The sequence below is a fragment of the Pieris brassicae genome, chromosome 9 (assembly GCF_905147105.1).
Source record: "Pieris brassicae chromosome 9, ilPieBrab1.1, whole genome shotgun sequence".
Classification (NCBI taxonomy): Eukaryota; Metazoa; Arthropoda; class Insecta; order Lepidoptera; family Pieridae; genus Pieris; species Pieris brassicae.
Genome location: NC_059673.1, coordinates 6,561,317 through 6,589,068, shown reverse-complemented (window position 1 = coordinate 6,589,068; position 27,752 = coordinate 6,561,317). Strand labels below are relative to the sequence as shown.

The 27,752-nt window shown below is 32.9% G+C and overlaps 2 protein-coding genes across 8 annotated transcripts in view; one reads left to right on the top strand and one right to left on the bottom strand.

Annotated features, from left to right (window-relative positions):
* The window catches only part of LOC123714464 (guanine nucleotide exchange factor DBS-like), a 91,167-nt gene that overhangs the window by 48,258 nt on the left and 15,157 nt on the right, over positions 1–27,752 (bottom strand). For 5 of the 7 annotated variants that reach the window (XR_006754311.1, XM_045668713.1, XM_045668717.1 and 2 more), the window contains exons 2-9: positions 6,828–7,029; positions 5,151–5,241; positions 3,912–4,142; positions 3,094–3,227; positions 2,443–2,562; positions 1,976–2,096; positions 774–924; positions 338–492 (exon numbers count right to left, since the gene is read on the bottom strand). Coding sequence is in view for 6 of the 7 variants with exons in the window: in XM_045668713.1 (XP_045524669.1) it covers positions 338–492; positions 774–924; positions 1,976–2,096; positions 2,443–2,562; positions 3,094–3,227; positions 3,912–4,142; positions 5,151–5,241; positions 6,828–7,029 (1,205 nt within the window). In the remaining variant the exon portion in view is untranslated. Of the gene's footprint in view, positions 1–337; positions 493–773; positions 925–1,975; positions 2,097–2,442; positions 2,563–3,093; positions 3,228–3,911; positions 4,143–5,150; positions 5,242–6,827; positions 7,030–15,432; positions 15,453–25,690; positions 25,846–27,752 lie in introns of those variants that run through there. The other 2 variants (XM_045668714.1, XM_045668718.1) reach the window with 2 other exon arrangements.
* LOC123714467 (E3 ubiquitin-protein ligase CCNB1IP1-like) lies at positions 1,168–1,970 on the top strand. The gene has a single exon (XM_045668722.1). It carries the CDS (start codon positions 1,168–1,170, stop codon positions 1,954–1,956), a length of 789 nt encoding a protein of 262 aa, XP_045524678.1. The 3' UTR covers positions 1,957–1,970.

Sequence of the window (27,752 nt, the reverse complement as noted above, 5' to 3'; positions counted from 1 at the left end):
GTGATTAATTTTTATATACCGTTTTTTACGAAGAATACATTGAGGACTGTTTAAAGTTTATACTCGTTTTATATTATGTTTACGTAAAAAATACTATATTTTACTTGGATGCGATATTTGCAAAGATAGCTCAAATAAAATGATATTTGATTTGAACAAAATTAAATAAGTATTACGAAACTGAACAAGTAACAATGATAAGCCGTAAGTATATTTGACAATGTTACCGCATAGTATTTAAGTAATAATATTTATATAAATTAAAGTGAAATAAAACACCAAAGTTTTTTTTTAATGTCTATGCCTACAGAGATGGTCTATGGCTATTAAACCTTACCTTATCTATTCGGTCCATAACTTCTCTCGCTTTGGCCAAAAGCAGATTTCGTTTATTTATTTTGTCCAATAATAAAGCACTTGTTCGTCTTAATTCTTGACATTTCGATTCGATATGATCCACGGAACTTAAAGGATCTTGCATCAATGTTTCACCTGAAAATGGTTTTTTGATTAATTATTAAGTTATTAAAAGTAATAAGGGTTTAAAAAATTCGTAAGTAGTAATTAACATTCGCTCGAACCGTGAAGGAAAACATCGTGAGGAAAACGGCTTGCCTTAACTACTAAATACATTATGATCTTATGAATTGTATTTATTTACTAACCCTTCGTTGCAAAAAATACGCTATTAGAATAATTAAACAATGGGCGACAATTGCTTTTAAGTTTGAATTATATGTTTTTATTATGCATGTAACATGAGATCTACGTACCTTCATCAATTACTGATGATGCAGCTTCTAGGTCTCCATTGCACAGTTGTTCAAAATCGTTAGCCTCGTGTATAAGGCCATCGACTCGGTTCGCAGTTTCACCCACTTCGGTCATATCACATGCTGCCTTTAAATGCGTGTCTAAAGTAGCCTGAAAATATATAACATATAAAACCTCAAACTACACAGAACCTCTTTAAGAAAATATGTCGTGTATGTAGTTTGTCAAAATGTCTTAGCCAAGCCTCCTTATCAATGATCTTAATAAAAAAAAATATCTGTCATGTATTTATTTACGCGTGACTTTTGTCAATTGTTAAAGTAAGGCTTCAGTGTTAAAATGGATATTTAATGACATAATTAATTTTAGTGCATTAATTAATTTTATGTGAAAATGACTTTAGATATTGTGTGTAATTTTCGTAAATGCAGAAGATCATTATCTAGTCAAGCGTGGGTCACGACATGTTCACATGCATTTTGCGTTGAACATGGAAAAAGCGAATTTAGGCATAACGCTGAGAATTCATTGACTTGTCCCGCATGTGGAAATGAATTGCGAGATAAATTCGACGTTATTCAAGCTGATCTAAAACCAAGTGAAACGTTTAAGTCAATAGTTTTAGCAGGATTAAAACCCGACACTATAATGGATGTAGCCATGCGTGCAATGTCATTTTGGTCATACCAAATTGAACAAGAAACTTTATATCAGGAGACTTTAGCAAAGCATTCAAAAGAGAAACTTCAGTGTCTAGAAGAAGCCAGTAATATAAATATGAAAAAACTTCACGCTGAATTGGAACGTTGCAAACGTAAGATTACTACATTACAAACAGAATTCAATAAAAAAAGGAAACAAACAGAGGAATTAAGTGCAAAGTTAGAAGACAAGACACGTAGACTTCAAAAATTGACATTTGAACTAGAGTCGTACAAGCGAAAGGATATTCGGACAAACAATTTTCAGGAAAGCAATACCAGTAATCGTGATGTCTTTATGGATATTTCTGAATTAGTCGTAAATAGGGTGCCATCAGAGCCTTTTATATTCAAACCAATGAAAGACCTAGAGGAATCACGAAGATTGAATTCCCCGAAAACGCCGATGTTTGATTTTCGTCATAGAAATAAAAATCGACGAGAAATTAATACAAGTTTTAATTTTAGACCGATACAATAACTTGCATGATTATAATTACCTGCATTTGTTTAAAGTTTAATAAAAACGTTCGGAACTTGAGCCAATGGTTTAATTTCATGGAATGTTTCTTCCAAAAGTTGTCGAATTGTTTTTCAGTCTCTTCGAGTTGAACAAGTAGCCTGAAAATTTGTTTTTGTTTAGTTATGACATTTTTTATACTTAAAAGTAAATTGGCGTTATTGGCCTCGGCCGTATAATAATAATTACATTTAAAGGCCTATTAAAAACCTTTGCTTTATTGTCTGTTTGGTCCTCCAATATATTTTCATAACAAATTTCTCACCAAATTTCATAAGGACATGAGTTGTATGGCAACACATTTTTTTTTAAAGTTTGTAGGATCACTTTTAACGATCACACAGCAATAAGGAGATCAGAACAGCAGTGTTCGTAATCACTTTGTATACATACGTACGTACAAGTTTTCGTAAATGAGAAAAACCTGTATAAATAAATGAAGATTACCTTTCAACAGCAGCCACATGACTAATAATATTATAAGTAAGATTTGGTTTTCGCACTTGGCTCAGCAAGTCTTCGCCCTGCGTTGTCGCTGACGCCAGTTCGGTTTTTAAAGCTTTATAACTGAAAATGGTATCAAATTAAGTAAGAATAATGAAGAATCATACATTTTACGAAGAAATTTTAAATATAAAAATTGTTATTGCTATTCAATCAGTGATTAATATCAATCCGTTTATGAGCTTAGTTCAAGCGTAAGTACAAAGGCTAGACATTTTAATTGAGTTATGCCCCGAGAGTATAGCCAGACGCATGGAGTCTTGAATTTATTCACAGCATTAATTTCATTTCATTCATTTTGCATTTAATCTATTGGTGTACGTGAGTGATATATTGTGAAAATAATATTCTCTATTATCCCCGTTGACTTAGAAATCGTACAGTACTTATTGCTACTAAGTCAATTATTTAATATTGTTATATGGTATTACCTTTCATCTGATCATGTTTAAAATTAAAAATGGAAATATTATTCAACAATCTTTTTATTTCAAATTAATTGTAAAATAATACGACATTGTATAAGTATCCGAGTGACTTTATGCAACTCGCACACTTATATAATAATACAAATATAAGCAAAAATAGACTCACCTAGATTCTTGACAGTCTAAAAGGTCTTTGGTTTGTGCGGGATCGTTTCCCATGTCGCAATCAACTATTTCGTGCATAAACTCGTCCAATTTCGTGGATATCTCCTTCATTAGAGTTGAAAATTTCTCTAAAGCCTGTAAATGAGATACGATTCGTAAGTTTTTACGATACAGTACTTTACAATGCACGACTTTTGATAATTTAAAATATATTCAGTTTTTCATACTGCGATCAGCAATATGAAAATTCCTGGTTATCCACATGGATTCAGAGCGCAAGGGTTTCATCATTTTAAAATCTACTATTTATTCAAACCTCCTTTAGTGTGCGTTTTGTGTAATTTGAGACTATTTATGTTATAAAAAAAAGGAAAATGCAAACATATGGCTCATATTATGTTTGGTGTTATAATCATTCCATTTAAAAAAAATGGTAATTCATTATTCGTAGACGCAACCTATTTATATGACCTGCCGTGTATGTACATGAGTGAAAAAATAAGAATCAATGTACAATTTTACGAAAAATATAGTTTCAGTACAAAAATTTAATTACTTGAAAAATATCAATGAAATAGACAAAAATATTGCCCGTTTTCCCAGAGGCATTTAAAGTCACAAGTATAGTAATAATAGTATCTAAAATCTTACTACTGGTTGATCTGTATAAATAACTTGTATTTTAAACTAAGGGTACAAAAACACCAAGTGGTTTGGTGACTGAAGGGCCACACCACAGTGGAAGTTCCTTAATTTAGAAACTAAATACTTAAGAGAATAAATAATTATTAATATAACAGAGAGAAAAAAAGGACTTACTATCCGTTGTTGTATCCACTCTGAATGTGAGTATTGTAATTCACCTCCCAAATCTGGAGTTAACTGTGACCTGTCGAAGTGTTCGTACAACTCTTCCACACAAGAACAGACCAGCACACGAAACCGGAACTCCTCTTTGAATAATTTACTGCTCACTTCCGATAAGGCCTTTTGAAGAAAGCTTGCGGGGCGTAGGACGTATACTGTATGGATTACGCCAGGGAAGAACTCCTGGAAGGAATTATTTTATTATTTTTTATCGATTAAATAAAGAGTTTTGGCAACAATGCATGAGCAGTTGGAGTAATGTTGGCCTAATGGCTTCAGCGTGCGGCTCTCATCCCTGAGGTCGTAGGTTCGATCCCCGGCTGTGCTTCAATGGAATTTATTTATATGCTCATTTAACATTAGCTCGTACTGTGAAGGAAAACATCGTGAGGAAACCGGCTTTAGACCCAAAAAGTCGACGGCGTACGTCAGGTACAAAACCATGATCACTTGCTTGCCTATTAGATTAACAAATTATCATGAAACAGATACAGAACTCTGAAGCCCAGAACGACAAAAGTTATAACATCTTTGATTGTTTTTTTACTTTTTTTTAAACTAAATTATAATCATAATATCAAAACAGAAATTACCTAATTTCATTTGAATATTGGTCAACCGTTAACACGACTAACGCGATTGTCCCAAAAACATATATAGCTTCACGTGCGACAGCTTACAAAAATAATCTTATGTATGTGTGAATTAGTCGTATTTAAGATATTGTTTTATACATAATAAACAAGATTTTAATATTGCTGTCTTGCACGCGTTCAAGCCCTCATAGTAGTGAGCTTGTCCGATAAATTTGAGAAAATCCCTCCCCCTTGAACCTCTGATAGTTGGGACCCTTTGGGCTCCGTCTGTTGCCTTAGGTCTTTTGGTGTAGACATCCCAAACTTATCTATATATTTAGTAATTCATTCACTACTTATGTTTTTGGGTACAAATGTAGGACTTAGTTCTCACCCTCATATAAAAATTAATACACACTACATTTACTACAATGATACTCATAACACTACATATTAATTTAAAACCATATTTTACAGTGATAGAATCTATACCATTTTTATCGAGCAAATGTATTAAAACAAAGTAGTTTTTGAGATACCTACCACAACATAGGTTGCAATTCCAAAAACAAATAAACGACAACAATTTTAATATACTTAAAAAAGCTACACTTACGGATATTCTCAATAAAGTTGCTTTTACAGAGTTCCATCTATCTTTTCGCCGGTCAATTATTATATGGAAGCCCATTTCCGCTTCGAGTAGTCTGAAAATAAAAGGATGCATACAAATAGACTTAATTGTTCAATTAATTCATCGTCGCTCTAGATAAAATAACTCATTGTCTATCCGTCTCAAGGCGGGATATAATGGTGACACTTGTCATAAATGTCAACTCAAAAGTCAGCCTGTCATTTGTCAAAAGAAAACACGGTTTGACGTGTAAAATTAGAAGTTAGTTTTACGTTATTGATTATCAGTCTAGCCCACCGATGATCAGTCTAATTCCGCTTTTTTAACTAAAGTACTCTTTCGTATATTCATGTCAAATATGTTTATGCTGTCATGACAGGAGATAGGAGCAACAGAGAATGCATCTGTCAAAACTACGAGTTAATATGTAAAATAATTAGCTTTGAAGTTAAAAACTGTTACATAGGTTTTGGTTGTAAAAATTGTATGTACAATTGATTTAAACTGAAATTCAAACTTTCAGTTGTTAAAATCCCATTGCATAAATGACCTAAGCCGATTAGGCCCCTGAGTAAAGAAGGAGCTTGGAACAACAATTTTTTACAATTCTTACACTTTTAACAAGTTTTCAGCCTTCTGTGAATAACCAAAATATTAATTGTTTCTGAAATAGAACGCATAAGTACGTTTCAGAAAACAGTAAACGAACGGAACAAAATTGTATTACTTTAATATGTATAAAATGCTTTATCATACAGCTAAAATATGTCAAAATGATGAAAATTTACTATGGCGTAAAAATGCAATCACCGGTGGTTCATTGAGCGTGTTATCTGATAGTGGATTTCATCTTCATCTAAGATTAGGCCGGTTCTCCGCGTCGTGCACTGTTTGTTACGAGCTATTTGACCGCGTGTGGAGCCAATAATATGCTTTATTTCACATATGTGGTATTTTTTATTGCTATTTCATTTGTCGAAGTTTTCTACAGTCGTCGGGTCTAAAAACGACCCGTCACAAGATATTCCAAACATAAATTTTATAACATCATCATCTTAAAGCAATTTGTTTATAGAATAGGAGGCAAACGAGCATATGACTTATGTGATGTTAAGTGATAACGCCGTGTCTGGACACTCGTAATCTCAGAGGGCTCGCGCCTTTTAAGAATTGGTACGCTCTTTTCTTGAAGCCAACCAATTTCAATTGCAGCCATACTGGCCCTGCCGTTCGTCTTACGAAGTTCGATAACGTGCGTCATTCACCTATCTGATTTTATATCGCATTCATTAGACAGTGCCTTAACATAATATCTATTGCTTGACTTAAAATTATTACGTTCTAAATTTTATCAAAACTTTAATGAAATATCTTAACAACCCTTTATACAACAATAGCTGTCCCCGCGAACTTCGTTTCTCCTTAATGTAATTTTACTTAGCCTACTTTTTTAGAATATACAGACATGGAACATTTTGCTCCAGAGACTGTTCGGTTTTCCGGACTGAAAACTTATTAGGTTTTTCATCATAAACATTTTTTTTGGGGTGGACACCCCCTTATCACTTAGGGGTTTTAAATATAGATAGAAGCCGATTCTCACTTACTGAATGACTTACAGCACTGTACCTGCCTATAGTAAAAAATATATAAACTTACGAGGGCACTGAAGTGAGGTAGAGCAGGAGTCGACGGTATTCACTTGGTGTAAGTACGTGGAAGTTATTGTTGTCTGGGAACGTGATGAGAGGTCGGTGGTCCCGCGCCAAACCGCCAGTGGCAAGGGCATACTGTGGCAGCAATAACTCCCCAACACTCCGACCTTCATCATTCTCGCTGCTACATCCATCGCATTCCGCTTCTGAAATGTACACATCTATAATATAGACAACAGAACTATAGTTATGCTGTCTTAAGTTGGGTATAGCTGTGGATCAAGCCGTGGTTTATCAATGTTTTGCAATGTCTTGGTTATAACGCACCTGTATAGTGTCCACAACTTTATATTATCATTGGTAAATAAGTTGTAAAAAAAATTGGTTGAAAAAAAAAGAAACAATTATTTTGTGTTTTCACCGAACTATAATAAACTCTTTAAAATCAAGTCTTAATTGCTTTAAGCTTTTATTTGGATGGTGCTTGTTCGTATATTGGTCAGACATATTTTTACTGATAGCCATATAGCGGGATGTACGTGTGTTACTGTTATTTAGTATATACATAGAATACGATAATAAGCCACTATAAACCACATATTGATGAAATAAACAAATATGAATTGTAATTAATGTAGGGCCAGCGGTGAACCCCAAAAAAAATTTTTTTTTAATTACTACAATAATTGAGACTTAACTAAACATGACTATTTAATGAGCCTGATATGAGATGCACGACAAATAATCTATATTATAGACTTATTACTAGTTCAGAATTTGACCCGTCCGATGTGAGGTATCCGATCAAAGCTATTGGAATATGTTGTCCTGCTTATGTGGGACAAAGGAAGTGCAATGCATAATTAACAAGTTTAATAATATTTTGTATTATTTGAACATAAAAAAAATTAACAAACATTTGCATACATATTGAGGGTCTTTTAGGGGTAGATATATAGATCAATTAAAAAAGAAACGGTTGTTAATCGCCTATCAGATACATAATTCGCATTATTAAGGAAATAAGTATTTTTAAAAAGGAACTAGTAAAAACTAAAATTAGTAGTAGAAGTGAAATATTTTTATAATTTTTGTAAAATTTTTGTTCACTGTAATTGTCATGTATTTGATAGTTAGATAGTCATATTAGATTGTAATTTATACGGTAGAAAATGCATTATTTATTTACGGAGTCATTTACTAAATGAATATAAAAAAAACTTTGTTTATTTTTAATTTGGTTTTTAATAGCAACGCAGATGCGAGAATACAATATGTAGTAAAATAAACTATGCAATGACAACAGTACATATAACAGGCCGCGTTATACATTTCATATCACGAAACCAATCACAATAGCGATCCGATCGAATTTTTGACCATCACATGACATTGACATGTCGATCTACAAAGGTATTCGATTTCGTAGGAACTACTGACAGATTGGTCCAGGGATTGCAAACCAGTGGAACGAACTTAATAATTGACATGGTTCTGGGAATAATTAACGTATCAAAGTACCTGTTTTTCTGTTTCGTAAATTTGATTAGCAGTTTATTAGAAGAAACGACTTGTGAAATGAAGTGAAAATAATGGGAATGTGTAGAGAGTAGAGACTTCGGAGACCCCGTTAAGTGGAGAATAGTGTAGGCGGCCCTGACCTGGTGGACTGCAGGAAGGAAAAGACGCATTCTAATTAATACGTATATATTGCATCGAAAATATTCGAGAAAAACATAGCCATTGGAAATATCGATTTTGATTCCTTATATTACGTTGAAATACTAAAATTATATGAAATCCTTTTAGCGGAGCGTAATTTGAGCAATTCTATTTACTTAGCAGGTTTAGCATTATTGCCTTGTAACTATATCGAAATTATGCTTATTAAAGAAAATTGTTTTTATACATGCGTTCTTATTTTAAAAGTAGGTTAAGTTCGATATCGCGAATATAATAATAATAAGCCTTTTTATTTCCTGTTTTACAGTAGTTGGTAGTTGCTATATTACAGTAAACAAAAGTATTGATTTTTGTTAGTATGTTAGCTTAGATTATGTTAGTAATATATATACATTATTTATGAATTAACAGCAACCCAGGTTTGGGTACAGGCTTCCTCCAAAGATGCCCATTTTTTTCGGTCTTGTGTTATGGAGTGCCAGTTTATGCCAGCTGATCTTTTCAGGTCATCTTCCCAGCTGTCTAAGGGTTCCCTTCCGCTTCTTGCCTGGTGGTCCTTTCTATTGGGTAACTAGTTTGGTCCACTTTCTGCTAGACATTCTCACTACATGGCCAGCCCAATGCCATTTCAGTTTTTGAGCAAAAGTTTTAACTTTTGCTCAAAAACGCTTTAGCGTTTGTAACTTTAGAAACGGCTCTTATCTTTGTGTGTCTTATTTTGTCCATTTTCTTTATGTTTAACATGCTTCGCTCTAAACCTCTTTGACATTCATTGATTTTATCGCGAATATAAAAAATCTAAACAGGTCCCAGTCATACGATAACATATAATTGACAATATCAGTTCACATAGTAAAATGACTTTAATTTTTACGAAAAATCATTAAACTCAAAACTTTATTATTTTAAAGATATAAATCAGGCCACTCACGCGATTGCCTTTACGGCCTTTTAAGAATACCTTTCTAGAAAGATAGAAGTATTAAAGGATATGTTAATCAAATTTAATTATAACTAACTTTTCTGGCAAAAAAGTACTAATGGTGCTCAACGTACAGCAAACGAAAAAGAGGAAGACAACTTAAAATGTGCATAGACCAAATTAAAGAAACAGCAGTTGGTACATAGAGTGGCTCAGTGCAGAGAAGAATGCTGGAATTTGGAGGTGGCGAAAAAATGCCACACAGATACTTTATGTATATTGAATTTAGAAATGTAACTCTGTATGTAGAATATTGAATTAATTCGTGTTTATATGTTAAAGTATCTAAATTAAAAGGCTATTGTTATTAACTTTTCTTGACTTATATGAAGTATATAGGACATATTTCTTACAAGTAACATACGACGAATTGACTTTAAAGATTTGTTATGCTAGTTTCCGGATTTATCTGTAAAAATAAATATAAATTTGTGAATAAAAGGTTGACCTCTCCTAGACAATAGCAATGTTCGTAACCACTGATATATAACGATACATCTACACACCTGTTCCAACCCATTTACTAGTTCACAATATCGTTCATTACAATGTGAATTCAACTGGGAAACATTGTAACAAGAAATATACCTATAAGACGGTATGTTTTTTTTTCTAAACTTCGTTATTGTGTCAAATCAACCTCCTTATGTCCAACCAACCAGTATTTGCAGGATATATGCGTGGTTTAACACCATGTACCGTACGACTGAGAGTACAAATATTAATTTCCCACAGAAAATTCAATTGCTGCAGAGCCTATCAGAACTACATCTTAATCACGGGTCAAATCACTTTATTATCTTCGTACTCTTCTTATTACTGCTGTCTCAATTTCGTTAGTCCTAATAAAAATTCTTCGGTAATACTAAAGATTATACGTAAGTAAGATCAATCAACTCAATCAATCTGAAGGTCATGAATCAAGAAAAATCTTGGGCATTCTTGGTTTGAAAATCCTTGTATACTCAGAGTATTTAAGACAAGTAAAGCGATATATATTCTGGATGTCATAGAAAAAGATTAGAGGGCGGAAAAACAGAAAGAATCTCGCAAGTCAAACATATTTTGTCTTTGTGTATACAAAATTATATGATTTAAAAAACACGACCCAATAATGTTATACTAGTATAACTACTTGTATTTTGAATTATGTTTTGGTATGTGCTTGCTGGTAACGCATGACAATATGTCTTTTGATCAAGCAGGTCTTGAAAATTTAACAATGTTATGGAATGTTCACAGAGGATTGTATTTGAAATGTCATATATGAAAATAATTATCTTTGTATGAAGTCATCATAAGGAAACCATTTATTTCTGTTCTGGCTTTTTGCCAAATTGAAAAAGTATCCAGTATGGATTTTGGATTCAGGTAAGCAGGTGAAACTTTAATTCACTTTCTAGAAGCTGATGTGTTCGTAACATAGAGTCTCGAGGATATACTAATAGCAGCAGGTGTAAAGTATACCTAGGGCTAAAGAGTTTTGTTTGAGTAAATAATGTGGTACTTCTGTCTTCGTTTATTGTAATTAATACTTTGAAATTTGATGCCAGTGGTAAAAACCAGGAGACAAATAATACTGGAATTTCGTGGAATCATTTTCTATCTCTATTTGGTACGTATTGTAAAAGTGGAAGATATATGTATTAATCTGGCGATATAATAAGTATTGTGCTTTTACAGACATGTGTTACTTAAATTATATTGTTATGGGAATAAATCTTATTGCAACAGCGAATAACAAAAGCACTGCTGTCTCTTTTTATTACAACATCAATACAATTTGTCAGAAAAAGACGAATACAGTTTACATGATATTTACGCGTCGATATACTGTATATGTGATACTTTGAGACAATCATTATGTTACAATTCTCAATTTCCGCAATTTGCATCGTTTTAACCGGTTCTGTTTTTGCCTCTAGAGGAAGTTCATCAAAGCTTCATTAACTTTATTGCCGCACTCAGTAGTCAGTCATGCACTGGTTAAGTCAATACATTCAAAACAGTCTCAAATACGCTTCAGTCCCGATAATTTAGAAGGAAATAAGCATGACTGAAGTAAAAGAAAAGATAAGCTAAATATTTTAAAAGGTACTATATGGGTTGTTTAGAAATGACTTGAGGGAAAACTAAAAAAGAAGTGGCAAAGGGCGGGGCATATAGCAACATACATAGATAGAAGGTGGTTTTTTAAGACAATTATAGGACCAAGGGGAAGAAGCCAAGAGGGCGCCCTAGAAAAAGGTATATAGAAGATATAGGAGCATTAGCATGAAGCGAAAGAAGAAAGAAAGCCATGGATAAAGAATTTGGAAAAAGCTGGAGGAGGCCTTTACCCATGACGGAGTTCCGATCAATGTTACTGAAGGAAGATACCGTATGAGGATATGAAAAATGTATACAACAAATCTAAACTGTACATATGTAATAATTTAATATTTGCACGCTTTATTGATAGCAACGTTACTAATTTCGTATCTGTGGCGGAAGGTAACTACTCTTTGAAATGCTAGACTAAAAAAATCTTACGGAACCACTCTAAAGAGCAATGAACCTTTTAGGCAATGTTCTAACGTTTCTAATAAGATTTTAGTAATTTAAGGTTTATCAAATAGCAATACCGGAAAACGTATTTTGATAATATATAAAAGAAAGAGAACACAAATATTTCATATAAGTAAAATCTTTAACAGTATGTGTTCAACTGTTAAAATATATTAAGTAATTCCTACCACAACTTCTTCTGGTCACCGCCGGTCCTTCATTAAGAGTAAACGATTACTTAACTACACACTTAAGTACACCAGATATCCACATTGAAGCCGTAACTTCTTTGAATATCCTATGCATAAATATATCAGGAACTTAAAATTCATTTAGTTATTTAGAGATAAATTTTAAGTATATATATTTATCCCTTACGTGTACTTGATGCTTCCTTCTGTACTCTTCTCTTCTCATGAAATCATAGGCTAATCTCATGTTAAGTGATACCGCGCTGGACGCTCACATTGCCATGCTCGAAAGTGCGTTGCCGTGCCTTTTAGGAATCGGTTTGCTTGAAGGGCCCTAAGTCGATCTGATTCGGAAACACTTGTGGGAAGCTGATTCCACAAGTGGTGCGCGGCAAAAACGCTTAGTTGTGAAACTTTGGTGAGGTTCATGAGGAATTCCACCCGAATGGGTGGAATTTCGTATTCTGCCTTGACCAATGATAAAGATTTTAAGAAGATGCGGAGAGACTCCATCTTTACGTAATGCCAAGGGATCAAGCGGCTCGGAATGTGATTGGTTGTCAACGATTTGCTTAGGTGCTCATACTGAACACAGTATTTATACAGTAATCAACAAATTAGGGATATTAATATACACATATATACCTTAAAATAAAAAAGTTATTTAAATATATGTATTTACTTGCCTAGCTTTTGGCTCCTGAAGCTTAATTTCATAAAAGTTAAAAAGTATTTAATTCGACACATTTAGATTTTTAAAACTTCACTGTTCGCATTACTTATTTATTAAAATCCTGTGATATATTTGACCATATATACGTGAGATGCGTGCCATAGGCAAATGTGTACTGAATTGCAATTTGCGACAGCTGCGCACGCGGCGATCTTAACGGAGCATTTGTGAGTAAATCTTAAGATGATCTTAACAATATAACAGCTGTCTCAGCTGATATATTTAGGGTTGTCACTTTAGTGCTTTTATCTTACGATGTTTGTTTAAATATTTTTATTGAATCTTAATAATATTATCCGCGCTATACTACACGTCTACATGACCCTGCTATCTATTTAAGAGTTATTAACCTGTAGACCCTAGGTTCAAACTTGGTGAACTTGTTTCGGAATGGTAGATGTGGTTAACCAAAACTTTGGTTAAAAAATTATAAATGACTCAGAATTGTATTCGTGATATTAGGGACGAAAGCAATAAAAAAATGTATAAAAACATACACACAATACCATTATAAATGCAACAAAGAAATAAATAAAAACTCGCTAAATGGCAGCCCTGGCATTGTTAGTTGCATATATCTGATACAGCGGTTCCCTCACTTTGAGATGGGAAAATTTTATTCCCATTGTTGTTATTATGAAATGACCTAGTATAAGATTAACCGCATTACATAAATGTAATTTAAATGATATTTATGAAAGTATTACTCAAAGACTATTGTTTTTTATTAAAATGACTTTATCTTGTGAGGGTACTTTCTTTCAACTATTTGAATGTTGAAAGAAAACACTTTTTTCCCGGATTGAAGCTATGTATTATTATGTATAAGTTTATAATAATACATAGCTTCAATCCGGTAAAAAAGTGTTTTCTTTCAATGTGTAAAAGCTATGTTAGCAAAAGACAATACTATATTTGAATGTTATTCAAGCTAGTCTCTATTAAGACTGGCCGTCATAGAACAGAGACAAGTGTACTTTCTGTTCCATAGTTCTCATGTTTGGACGTGTCCGCTCATACCGGACACAGTACCAACAGCTTAACGGTTTTATTCTAGGAGATGTTCAAAGACCACTTACCGAACTTAGGGCAATTGATATATACTAAATATTATATTAAGATACAATTCAGAGAGACTTAGGTCTAAATAGAACTTTTGTTAATCAAATCCAACGGGTTTAATACGTACGGGAGCTAAGGACTAAGCTTCGAGTGAAGTTATGGTAAATATACCAGCTGGCCAGCTGTCTCCCCGATTTATCATGCTTTCGAAAGAGATGGCGTCTACTAGTTTGGTTGTAGCCTGAAGGTCACATTTAGAGGATCGCGTAGTGGGAGGCCCTCGAGAGATTGGTGGTGCCGTGAAGTTTTTGTGGGTATTCACATAACACACCAGTCGCGCCGCGGGAGGGTAACGCTTTGCTCCATAAAAACCAAAAAGGTATCACATAAAACTGAAAACTTCATGTAAATTGCTAGTTGTGACTAGCTAAATCATAGTTAGTCACGTGCTATAGATATTTAACGAGTTCTGTAAAATTAAATCAGTGATTGATTTTTAATGTCAAGCGATGTCACGAATTACCGCTATACAAAAAGTGATGAACATTAAAATTTTCTACACTTTCTCGAAATTTCACTCCATTAACAATGTACCGTACACTATTGTATAGCAATATTACACATTTTCATTAAACAAATAATGTTTATGTTTTATTTAATAATTTCGAGGTGTGCTAAAATCTCATTTGTTGTATTCATTGATGTATTAATAATAATGATAATCAATGGCGCTACAAGCCTTTAATTAGGTCTGGGCCTCAGATTTCTGTATCTGTTTCATGATAATTTGTCAATCTAATAGGCAAGAAGGTGATCAGCCTCCTGTGCCTAACATAGACGTGGACTTTTTGGGTCTAAGTTATTCCGGTTTCCTCACGATGTTTTCCTTCACCTTTCGAGCGAATGTTATATATGCGCACACAGACAGGGATGGGATGAGAGTCGGTCGCTGAAGCGACTAGGCCAACACTGTACTTTGACGTATCAATTTCCTTGTTTATTACTTTTTCCTTAATGTACTCGTATGTCTGACCAAGTAAATTTTTAAGTACCAACCTTTTTTTAATAATAACAATACCTGACATTTTTATTTAAACCATTTATAAGCTTTTATAATTGAAATCCTTACTGTTTTAGGTTTAAAGTTGTTTTAAATTTATAATTCATTGTTAAAAGAAACCAAATTCTTTTAAATTTATAGGGGCGATACGTTGAAACAGTATTTATTATAACCTAAACATCAAAAGTGATTGTTAGAGACGGGTTTTTTCTGAAATGTAATGTTACTAACTAAATTTGTCATATAATATCGTTATTTAAGTGAATTGTGAGAATTGAGATTATCTGCAAAGAATGAATGTACGTCATATTTGTTCTTAGTTACACGTGAAAAAGCATTTGTATTCATTACCGTAAATTCCGAAACACTGCACGCTCCGTCTCACGCGACAACACACGCCACTTGTGATCACACTACTATTAACAGACATAACACACCCTTGACCTTAGACGAGTCCAGAGCACTTGACGTATGTCAAAAACGTATTAAATTTTGACAAGCGCGAGTCATAGTTCGCGTTAGAACCCAAAACGACGCATTTAACTTCTTAAGCGTTTACCGCCAAACGCGATGTTCTTAATACTAATCTCTTATCTGATATCAATGAGATAAAATCTTGTATCACTTATATTGTTAAGTGGATATGGTGTAGCTGTCAAGCCTGACAAAAGTCATCCGCCATCTTTGAATGTTGAGTCATTTACATAAGATTACCGAAGACTGAATTATTACATTAGCATTGCAGATACATTATAGAAAGTGTACTCTTTTTAACACTTTCCGAATATTGTTAAGATTAACGTTACGGCAAAATTTAAATGAAATAGCTAATAAAGTAGTATTATATTATAATCTTCTTTGTTAGGGATACATAATAGGACAAAAAATCCCGTATTTATCTGATATAAGTTACGAGTTTATTTGTATCTGTTATAACGACATCGAAGGGACTACTCATATTTAGTCGTACAAACCGATATTCGTAGCGGCCGATGACGTTATAAATTACCGGTATGTTGTTCTAAACGATGTCGTCGTAAACGGTTTTGAATGTATATAATAAGGAAGCAACAGTGTTGGCCTAGTTTCCTGCTTGCGACCCTCATCCCTGAAGTCGTTTAATACCACCATTGCAATTGGAATTTTCTTTCTATATAAACATTTAAAACTCGTTAGTACTGTAAAGGAAATGGAAGGAAGCTGACATGACAAAGTAAAAAAGTCGACGTAGAAGGCTAAAAACAAATTATCACAAACAGAAATCTGTGGCCAAGGTCAAGGTTGTAGCATCACTGCTATTTTTTTATTTGCTCAAATCTTATTAATTACAGAATAATTAACCGTCTAAGAGGCATTATAGATTGCAAATTAAATAGTTAAAAGTGTAAACGACAGCTATGTCTGTTACTCAATTTGTCGAAGTTAGGGTTAACGTTAGGTCCAACGAAAACAAAGGAGTTAGAAATTTAGGACAAGATCGGCTGCATTGTTCTAAACGATCAAAGCACTTCCAGACATTTGCCGTCATCCAAACACTGCCGGTATGCTGTAACTTCAATGTTATATTTATAGAACGCATTGTATGGGAATGTGATGAGAGACATGAAGAACTTCATTCAAAGAATACAAACTCGAAAGGCTAGTATAATTTATTACCAATATTTTTTTCTGTGTATAATAAATACTTCGTAATACACCTACTTGGCTATAGGCAAATCACAAGCAGAAATCTGGGACCAAAACTTGTAACTTGTGTATCTTTCTCTGTCTTGGACTGTCACTTCACCGATTGGAGTCTAGTCTGCCAGGTCGAGCAAACAAAAAGCACGGTAGTACCATCCGTTTTTCGAAGCAGTTCAAGTCATTTTCAACGGCCTTGTGAATTTTCAAGTCAAATGTATTTATTTAAAACATAATTATTTTTAATATTGATACGGTCACGATAAGATGTTAATAGGTTAGCTAATTACGAAATAACTTAAGACAGAAGGTTTAAGTAGGGACTGCGGAAATTAATTGACTTGTGTCAGTCAACTAGACGTTCAAAAGCAGTTTTTACAGTTTATGTTTTTGATGGCAACAATCAACGACGAATAGTTCAATTTAAATCCAACAGTGAAATAATAGAAGAGCATTACAGGCATCGTATTTAATTAGAATTTTTGTAATCACGAATTACATCCAATTATCTTTCGACATTAACAAAAGATCCGGTTTATTATTAGCAACATTTTAAACGACAAAAAGTCTTGGGAAAATTCACATGTATGAATATAGTCTGGCAAACAAAAAATGATTAATGTGTATTTTAAACTTATGTGATTATTATGTATTATGAAAAATGTTTAACATCTATATGCATTTCTGTCTTTATATTATTGTGATGTTTTTCTAATAATACATTAAAGTATTATCAGTATAAAGTGGCTGATTCTGGTCGATTAAACACTTGTGTTTTATGATAACCTTGTCTAAATGGTTCTCTGTATGTAGAACTTTGTCGTTAGTTATTGAATAAAAGGGCTAGACGTCAACAACTAAATAGAAACACTTGCTTTGTGTTTTAAAATACGCGATTGAAAGGTTTCTAATAGAGCTGTAATCCTAATTATACAAGTATACAGGGGCATTGCACTGTTCAACAATTTATCGTATACATTACACGTTAGGCAAAAGCTCTATGGTTCTCACATTCATCTATGATTAATAAATTATAATAAGTTAATAATATGATTAATAATTTATCTTCTTTAATAAAATCCCAGAGGCTCTTTTATCTCTGCCTTTCAATAAATTTAGGAAATGTATTAAAGAAAAGCTAAAATAAAAGTAAGTAAAATGGCTTACTACAAAGTTAACGATTATCTAGTTGATAAAAGGGCCTGGGACTAGTACTAGACAGGCTTACTTCTAATAAGTGTTGTTTGATGATTTGCTATTTTTAAAGAGTAGCGAGAGTTCTTTCCGCCGGCCTTTTCTCTCGGCCTACATCCTCTGTCTTCTTTGCCGATAAGTAGGGATGTCTTTTTATTTAAATTTAATGACATGGAATAAGTAATACTTGTATCGTATGTTCCATAATAAACATTTTTTTTTATAATCTTTGATTATTTTTACATCGAAGCTGACATAGGTCCATAGTTGAAACTGGGCTTTAAAGAGCCAGTTCTTTGCACGTTGCTGGTTGAAGCATCGGTTGTTTCGTGATATTTCGAACAACTAATATTATTTGCGCAGATTATATTTTTTTTCATATGATTTCAAAGTTTTGCTGATGGAATAGAAAGATGGGATAATTAAAAAAGAAACAAAAGAAAAACTGTATTATACATCATAAAAAAAGGATGGTTACAAGAGAAAGTGCACGGGGGGGGGGGGGTTCTAATACTAGAATACTGTGTCGTGGGCAGTGGTTAAAAATGGAAGGGCTTCTGACAAAGGGTTTGGGCGAAAAAGATATTTTTTGGGTAGGCTATTGGGTGTCGTGTCGTCGTGAAATGTGGTGTCGTCGGTGTTTCTTTAAAAAAAATGCTCTAAAATGAAAATGTTCAAAATTTTTCAGAAACATACACCACTAGACAAGGATGTGAGAAAAACGTCCATGAAACAATAAACTGCCTTCTTACTCATCATGAGAGTACTGACATACATATTCTTAAAAGGATTTTCATTGTGAATGAAAATTCAATTTTTTCTAACAATCGCCTACGTTGCATCGAGCTTATGTTCTTTGTACTGTCACGTTTAGCCCATCAATGCATTTAACACGATTGCTAATAAAAACGTATATTAAAATACATTTCCAGTCATGAATTCGGAACAAAATTTTATTTTAGCTGAATTTAAATTATAAACCATACATGTATCGTCTTTCTGTAACTAAAGTACTTCCGAACCAATTTGGCGTAAGAAAAAAGCGTACCATTTCTTAAAACACCGGCAAGGCTCGCGAGAGCCTTTTACCATTGAGTTTCCATGGGCGGGCGGTATCACTTAACATTAGCTGAGCCTCCAGGCCCCTGTCAAAAGGAAACTAAAGAGTCGTAATTGGTACTAATCGTGGTATCTTCTATGGAGAGCACATTTGATAGCGATTCTGTTACATAGAAGTACGACTTGTAAGCAGTAAATATATTGAAAACAGTGCGTTAATTAAAAAAATGAAAATAAAGATAATTCTACATAATCATTGCAAAGAAAACAGTTTTAAAATTATAAACCAGTGACAATTGTCACTGATAACGAATTCATAGTAGTTTGTTCCAATTTCTTCCTTTTCTTTAAAATTACCATAAATTACAAATTATCTAAATGGGATACGTCAAAAAGCAAAGGCATTAAAAACGCAATGACGCGGTTTAGGTCAAATAGAAGACAATAGTGTCGTATAAACACGAACATTAGCTGTAGATTTCTAGCCACAGATATAAGATAACAGTAAATATCGACCATAGGCAATAAAATCTCATAAACTGTGTAAGAAATTATAATGGTTGAATGGAAGTTTCGACGAAAAAAATAAAATATAATAAATAGCCTAATTATTTTAACTTCCTTATTATAAGCGTTTATTTATGCACAGAAGTAGAAACATTGTAAGAATAACATTTATAAACTTGTAGGTGTCATTAGTATGTAAATAATGAGAAAAAGTTTCACTTTCTAGCCTTCCTGCAATCAACACACAGTCGAGAAAACTTTCTGTATCTATAATGTTACCCTATGAACACTTAATGATCCTTAGATATTCCGACTCTTTCAAGCATACCAAAGACAATGTAAACCATTATGTTGTTAATAAATAATAAATCGTTACTTTCAAAGAAATTGGTACATTCATATTGATTTATTATAAAAATTCTCACATAAGCCATATAAATGTAGACTCAAATGTCATATTAGCTATCAAAATGTTATAATAATAAGAACTGATAAGATATTTACTTATATAATTGTTGTCAAAATTTATGGTTATATAAATACTCTTCCAAGCTATAAAGGCACATAGCCTTTAAAAAAAGAATCCAATTGAAAGTTTCCCAAAGAAAGAAATGTATAACGTTTGGGAATGTGATTAAATAGTTTGATAGCCATGACGTAACAGTTTTTTAAATACATCGTGGTGCAACATGCAGGTACCCCACAGCCTTGTCGGATCCCTTGGTAGATACAGGGAAGTCGCTTAAACCGTATTGAATACTTTTTAGTCAAATATTCTAGGCTATATAAACTTGGTACTGTCAAAATGCCGAGTTCGTAAATAAAAGGACTATAAACATTAGCCCTAATAAATATTAATTACAATATATTTACGCGACTCCCTTGTGTGATAATAGAAGGTAAGATCTACGTAACGATACTAAGATTTTATTTAGTGAATTTTCTTATATATATTAACATTTTGTTTAATTACATATGATACTGCATTAAATTAAAATATGATTTATAAGATCTAATCCTCTTATTTACGTCTGGATTGTCATTATATAAAATACACCGTAAACCGTCAAGTAACAAAACTGTTAAGAAGTGACTCCGAAAGTTCCCGAATATTTGGAAACAGATATCGCGTCTATGATTCCCACCGTTTAATCTTATATGTATGATTGATTGATCATGCGGCACGCCTCATGCTTGTAATTGCGTTACCTGTACTTTTCTATTCTCTTTATTTTATGTTAAAGGGGAAGAGAAACTGAGATTCACATAGTACACGAGAGCCTAGAAGATAGGGACTTCGCTCGTGTAATTATCTATATTAGTAAAAACTACATCTACTAATTCTATTGTCAGTCTGCTTCTGACGTAAGAGTCTCGTGCATTGTTCTATGGCCTTGGTGTATATATCATATTTTAATCACTACAAGTATAGTTTTGAAAATGAATTTGTCTCATACTGTATGCAAATTCTAACTCAAGTAACGTATGAAGCCATTTTTTCGTCCGTTTTATTCATAGTATTTATTTAGGTACTTGATCAGCGGATCACACGGATTACAGATTATTTATCAGTGACTACAGAACCTATAATTTTTATTTTTAATATAACATTTTTGAAGAACCCGCCAAAACGCAAGGCAGATGACGTTGACATACCATGTAAACACGTAAGTTTTTATATGTTTATTATCATTCATAAACTTGTGTAGTTTTAACACACATATTATCTTTTTAGCATTATGAAACGAAATTAAACTCGAACTCAAGACAATATTATTATTTGACAGGCGAATATATAATATATTTCAGAGCATGCTACGTCAATTTCGATTCAACTAATCTGTGACGGTTTTGACGTTTACCGACGTATAATTTTTTATTTACAAATTTCTGATTATTATTTATAACGCTTTTTAGATCCCTGTTTTACACAGATTACTCCCTCACATCATTTTTCATACTGCCAAATAGCATATTGCGCACAAAGAAAGAATCCATTGATGTCAGATTTCGAACGCAGGGCGAGAATCATACGTTTTACTACAAAGCTAGCATAGCTCTTAGAGGAGACAAATGATGCTTTCTTCAACGTCTACGACAATTGCCATAAATACTTACATACATACTTCATAAATTAGTAGAAGTAGTTTAGATTGTAAAATCTTACATGATGACGTTAATTAGTCACGAGGAAAAATAGTTTTTATTTATTAACTGTAAACAAAAAATAATTTCAGGTGCACTACGCCAGTATTCTTTGCATATTTTCGTTTTAATTTCGCATATAATCTTCACTTGTTTTAACAAAGAAAAACGGGGGAAATTTGCAATGACTAAACCTTTTGTTATTGTTCAAAGAATAAAATGAACTTGTCTTGTATTTTTTTTCAGATTTGTGGAAATACGTATTGTATACATTGACATAAATATTTTATGGCTTAGGTACTTATATCAAAGAATACTCATACAATGAATGAAAATGAACGAATGTCGTCTTCCTCAGTTTTCGTTCTTATTCAACGTTCACTCAAGATATTCTTCACGGTAAGGTTAAGGGCAACGTTCGCGGGTAATCACGGAGAGTGAATGTGCATTTCATGGATTAACTTTTGTTTACGATATTAGCTAAGAGTTCTGGTATAAAGTTTCCTTATTTTCTCAATAGATTATATAACTGCCATACTGATAAACTATGTTTTCGTGTTTGTGTAATAAAATTTACGTATTTATTAAGACATATATTTACATAAATTAACCTAATATATATCATAGATAGTCGAGACGAACTCAAGACGGAGAGATAAGTATATAGAATAAGTTAATTGACAAATTAAAATATTAATATATGTCGCAGAATTCATTATTTCGTGAAGTTTTTCGAATTGAGTTACATTAAATCATCAATGTTTAACCATATAAACAGCTATTAGAAATAAAATCATTAATAGTGAGCCTTTTTATGAAATAATCAGTTCTATTATCGGACCACGACATATGGATTGCGTTCTTAAATGCATAGGTGCATAATATAGGGGAAGCTCCGTAGGGCGACTGATAACAGCCGTCAGTTGCATAGCAGGTGCATCGTCGACCACCTAGTCTTGATAGTTTTCCCATTAGGGTCATTTGGTCGTAACGGTTATGATAAGATAATAAAGAATTTGTTATTAGACCGTTAAATGAAACATTTAAATGCTATAGCGTTATTAATCGCTACTTAAGTGGATCAATTTATTTGCGTCATCTGGAAAACTTGGTTCGATTTCTTAAAAGATCTCGTAAAGATAGTACCGACTACCGTTTGTTACCAAAAATTTTAACAGGAAATTTAGTCTAGTTAGTAGATATTTACGAGTTAACGTATAAAGCTGATCTACGTTTATTATTGTTTAAGGACTGTCTTCGATGGATAAGAAATGTTGAACTCAGTGAGACGCAAACAAAATGATATTATGTATTAAGATATCTAACGACAACACAGTTTCAGAATTGCTATTTAAACAATAAACTGCACTTTAATTATCTTTGATATTTAAAACAACGGGTTTATTAGAAAACTTATAAATCGAGAAAGGCTGGACCGTTTTACATGGTATTTGATTAAAAACATTAGAACATTTAATATTCATCCCATCGCTCTCGCCTCAAATTATAGAACGTATTTAAATAAAATCGAATTGACAATATTCGGATAATTGCGTACAATGCGTCGCTGTCATGGATATTAGTATTGTCAGTAAATAAAAATTAACCATTTTAAGGGGAATAATTTGAGGTTATGCAGGCTCACTTAATAATTTATTGAAATGTCTTAATAAAACTATATACGCTAGTATCGTTAAAATACAGTTCTACTCTTATTAAATAAATGTGACACAAACTTAGGAACAAGTGATATATGTTTTGTTACCTGTACTATTAATACTATATCTTTTAAGATACCTAGTAATCAGAACCGTTCGATAATTAAAACTTTGCCATTTTAATGAATAATGCAAGGAATAGAAATAAAAACATTGTAGTTGGGTTTTTTATTGTAAGTAGATAGTAAAATTTATTGTACGCCCCAAGACATTAAGACCATTTCAAAATGGCGACGGTAGTACTAATTTCAGTCGCCGAGCAGGAAAAGTATGTGGTGAAAAAGGATTGACATATATATTGGTTGTCAAATATGCGTTCGATCAGACATTTATTTTGTGTATGCAAAACATCAAGCTACTTAAATGTACAACAAATCAACCATATTTTCTTTTCTTGTTCCCAGTGACCAATGACCGCACGTCCTTTCTGTATTCCTTACAATAACTACATGTTCTGTTTCCGACTAAAATCCCATGTCTTTTACTTTATCGTTTATTGTATTATAATGTATATCTTCTTTCATAATCAATAAAAATATTAAGATGTAATATGTTTATGTACATATCTTGTTTTTAACAAGCTTATCCCTTTGTTTCCTTTTGATGTATTTGTTTATTTTTTCTCGCGTGTAGTTTCCCAACCTTTTACTTGAAACCGGCATAAAGTTGCCTATTGCCATAATATTTTAAAAAAAGTTGAGTATTGCAATTCTGTGATAGTGAATTTAATATTTCTTTTGTATTCATTGCCTTACTTTTAAATCATAAATTTAGTTCAACTACACTGTGACACGACATTCATTGATATATACAAAGTTCGCCGGTTCAGTTGTTAATACACAAAAGCGTTATGCCATACGATTTGCGTACGCTATCATACCATGTCCTCGGACTTCGATAGCCGCAGATAATAGAGAAACAAATGCATACATACAATACATAATATATGTTTAATATGATAGAACACGTTTTGTCGGCCTACTAGGTAAGGAAACCTTAGGTTAGATTAACATAAAAACAATTGTTGTAGTCTTTAGAGCTTATTTAGATAACTGAAGTGAGACCATTTCTATACAATTTTGTATATATCTAGATTGTATTTTGTTTATGAAAGAGTTGCATTTGTTTCAGTCGACCTTAAAGAAGGTTGGCAAGGAATTTTGTTGTTGTTTATTGTTTAATGCATTTGCGAGTCAGTTCCTTTAAAGGAGTGTTTCCCAACCCTTTATCCCATGACCTTAGCTTTTCTTAAATTTATAATTTCCATAATTTTATATTTTATAGAACAGGGAAAGAGCCCGTGAGCCATAAAAAAAAAATATAATTCCAAACAATTTAAATAAATTGTCTAATAGACCCCCTTAACAATCAAACGCCCCACAGGGGTGGATAGGCCCCACATTGAGAACACTGCTCTAAATGATAAGTATGTTAGTTTTGTTGGTCATAAAGTCACAAAAAACATTTTAGGCACTACACTGGGCAAAGATCGACTTCTAACAGGTTTAACGTGCCGTGTCGAACTTTTTTCTCTTTGATAATCGTTTTGTTATTGATTCAACAGCGCTATAGGTTACAAGGCTCAGGAGTTTAGGTTGTTAGTTCAAGTCGATATCGTCCTTAAATAATGTTGTGTAAAATATTATCTTTCTAGTATGTGGTTCAACTGAAAAATAAGGTACACAAATGTATAAACAATGCCTCTACCTTAAACCATTTCAGATTTAGCAAACTTTTTTTAAACGAATTTAAAAATCGAATTTGTTTTATTTTTTAACTTTATCTTTAAGGTCAAATGATATTTAATAAGAAAAACACTTATTATCTCATAAAAAAGCAGATTTTTGTTATATTTAAATAGGACATTAGTTTGTTTGTGTCGTTCGGCCTCTCCCGCAGAGGAAACTAATAATACAGCTTACGGAAAATATATTACAGAACTTACTTTTGTTGTTTATGGAAAATATATTTTACATAATTAGTTATTATTCCTTACTTTATTTTGTACAGTTAAAAAAATATGTTAAGGTTAATACCTAAAAATATTATTATTACCATTTTACATATTATTAGTACCATTAGGTACGCCTAAAGGAACCGTTCCTATCAAATCTTTTTAAAAATAGTTTGAAGGGAGGACTTAGCACCTTGCTATTATATAAGTAATTATTATCACAACAAAGTATATAATACACAAACAATATTTACTTTTATATGTTTATCAGTTCCACACGTTTATTAAGTTTTATTGTTAAATTATTCAGTTTAATTCTAAAACGCATATATAAAGTTTTTTAAACTCTTACTTCCTCTCCCGAAAATAATTTCCAACTTATTGGGCACTTCGAAGCGTATTTTCATATCACTGGCCGGTACATTCACAACCGTTATTTCAAAAAAACTATTCCAAATTTAAACGGAATTTGACACACGCATTAGCGCGCATCGGTAAGACTGCGATGACAACACAACGCGGACTGGCGCGTAGCGCGGTTTTGGCCTCGCGTCTCCCGCCGCGTCGCCCTAATTTACTATGCGGCTGTGACGTAATCTTTGTCAACTGTCAATCAACTGATAAGCGATAACTGTCATAGCAACGGCGTCAACATTCTTATAATAACCTTTTCTATCGGCATCTTATTAATACTAATTAGCTTTCTACATTTTCTCATAGTCGTCGATTGCTTACCGATTGCCGAGTTTAAAATATTTTTAGGTCTTAAATGATAACTGTGATAAGTGTCATTTTTTTTGCATTTGTAACATATTGAAACTTTGTAATAAGATAGGTACGCGTTGTAGGACTTTAAACTTGCGTGCTTGCAAATCGGTAATAAGCATTTTACCAACCATTAATCATTTTTACAGGGCATTTGGACAGTTTATATTAATATTAATTGTAACCTGTATCTTGAGTAAAAATCAGAGAAGAATTATTGATTCATAAGTACCAAATCGAAAATTGTTTACAGTGTTTACATACCTTATTTATTACATTAATTAATAGAACAATATCTAAATAACTACACGACTTATTGTGTATGATTTTTTAACTCATATACATGAGTATTTAACTCATTACAAAACGGAAACGAAAACGGTAAGTAGGCCATAAGTATCTATGTAAAACAAACGCATCGAATTGTATATCTTTAGCATTTATGTTCGGCCAATAAAATCGCATCTAATTAATTAATTAATTAAACTTTATATAGCCTCATGTTCAGAAACAAATGAAGCCGGGAGCTACGCTATTTTAGGATAGTGCTCTCAATAATAGCGATAAACATCCTATTTCCGGTGAAAGTTTTTTATTTAACAAGAATCAGTAATACTATCTAGGGCATACATTTAAACTAAATTGCTAACTCAAACACAAAATAACTTGATTCATATAGGTAACTAAGAACACTACATCAACAGAAAAGATGTTATGATCCTAAATTTATTTAGTACCATTCCGCATGTCAGGCGCAGAGCGGACAAGAAATTCTTTGCCACTCTTTTTAATCGCCAAGTGCCTTACAAATTGTTTGAACAGGAGAAAATCAATTCCGAGGGTCAGGATCATTTAAATAATTGTCAAATTTATTAAAAGCTTTATTGATTAATTTTGTTTTGAGCGAGAGTTTTGAATTTATTCAGTGATCATTCTCTAATTTCGCTTGGGAGTTTGTTGAATACACTTTTCATATAAGGAGTGGTTTATCTTCTTGAGCCTGGTTGGTCATAAACTTAGATTTGTTCTGTTTTGAATAAACTGTTATGGAAAAAACTTATTAGTTTTTTTTTAGTTGGACCAGGCCAACACATTGCTCATTGATAAAACAAATGATTGGTTTCAACGCGTGACTCTCACCCCTGTCGTCGTACGTTCGATCTTCGGCTGTGCATGGACTTTTTGTCTATGTGCGCATTTAACACAAGCTCGAACGGAAAATTTCGTGAGATTACCGGAATGACTTAGGCCCAAAGCCGAGTCGGTATGTGTCAGGTACAGAAGGTTGGTCACCTATTTACCTATTAGAAATGATCACGGAACAGAAATCTGAAGCCCAGACCTAAAAGATTGTGGCGTCATTGGTCTTCTGGACTTATACAGAACAGACTAAATCTAAATCTTGTTTATTTTGTGATTAAAAAAATAACTTTTTAAGTGAATTATGCCGAATTGTTTTAGAGGCCTTTTATGTAATAGGAGGCAAACGCAAGACTCACCTGGTGGTAAGTGATACCGCCGCCCCCTCTCATTGACAGAAGGCTCGCAATTGCGTTGCCAGCTTTTTAAGACTTGGTACGCTTTTTTCTTGACGGAGCCTAAGTCGAATTGGTTCCGAAATACTTTAGTGGGCAACTGCCCAAGCTGAA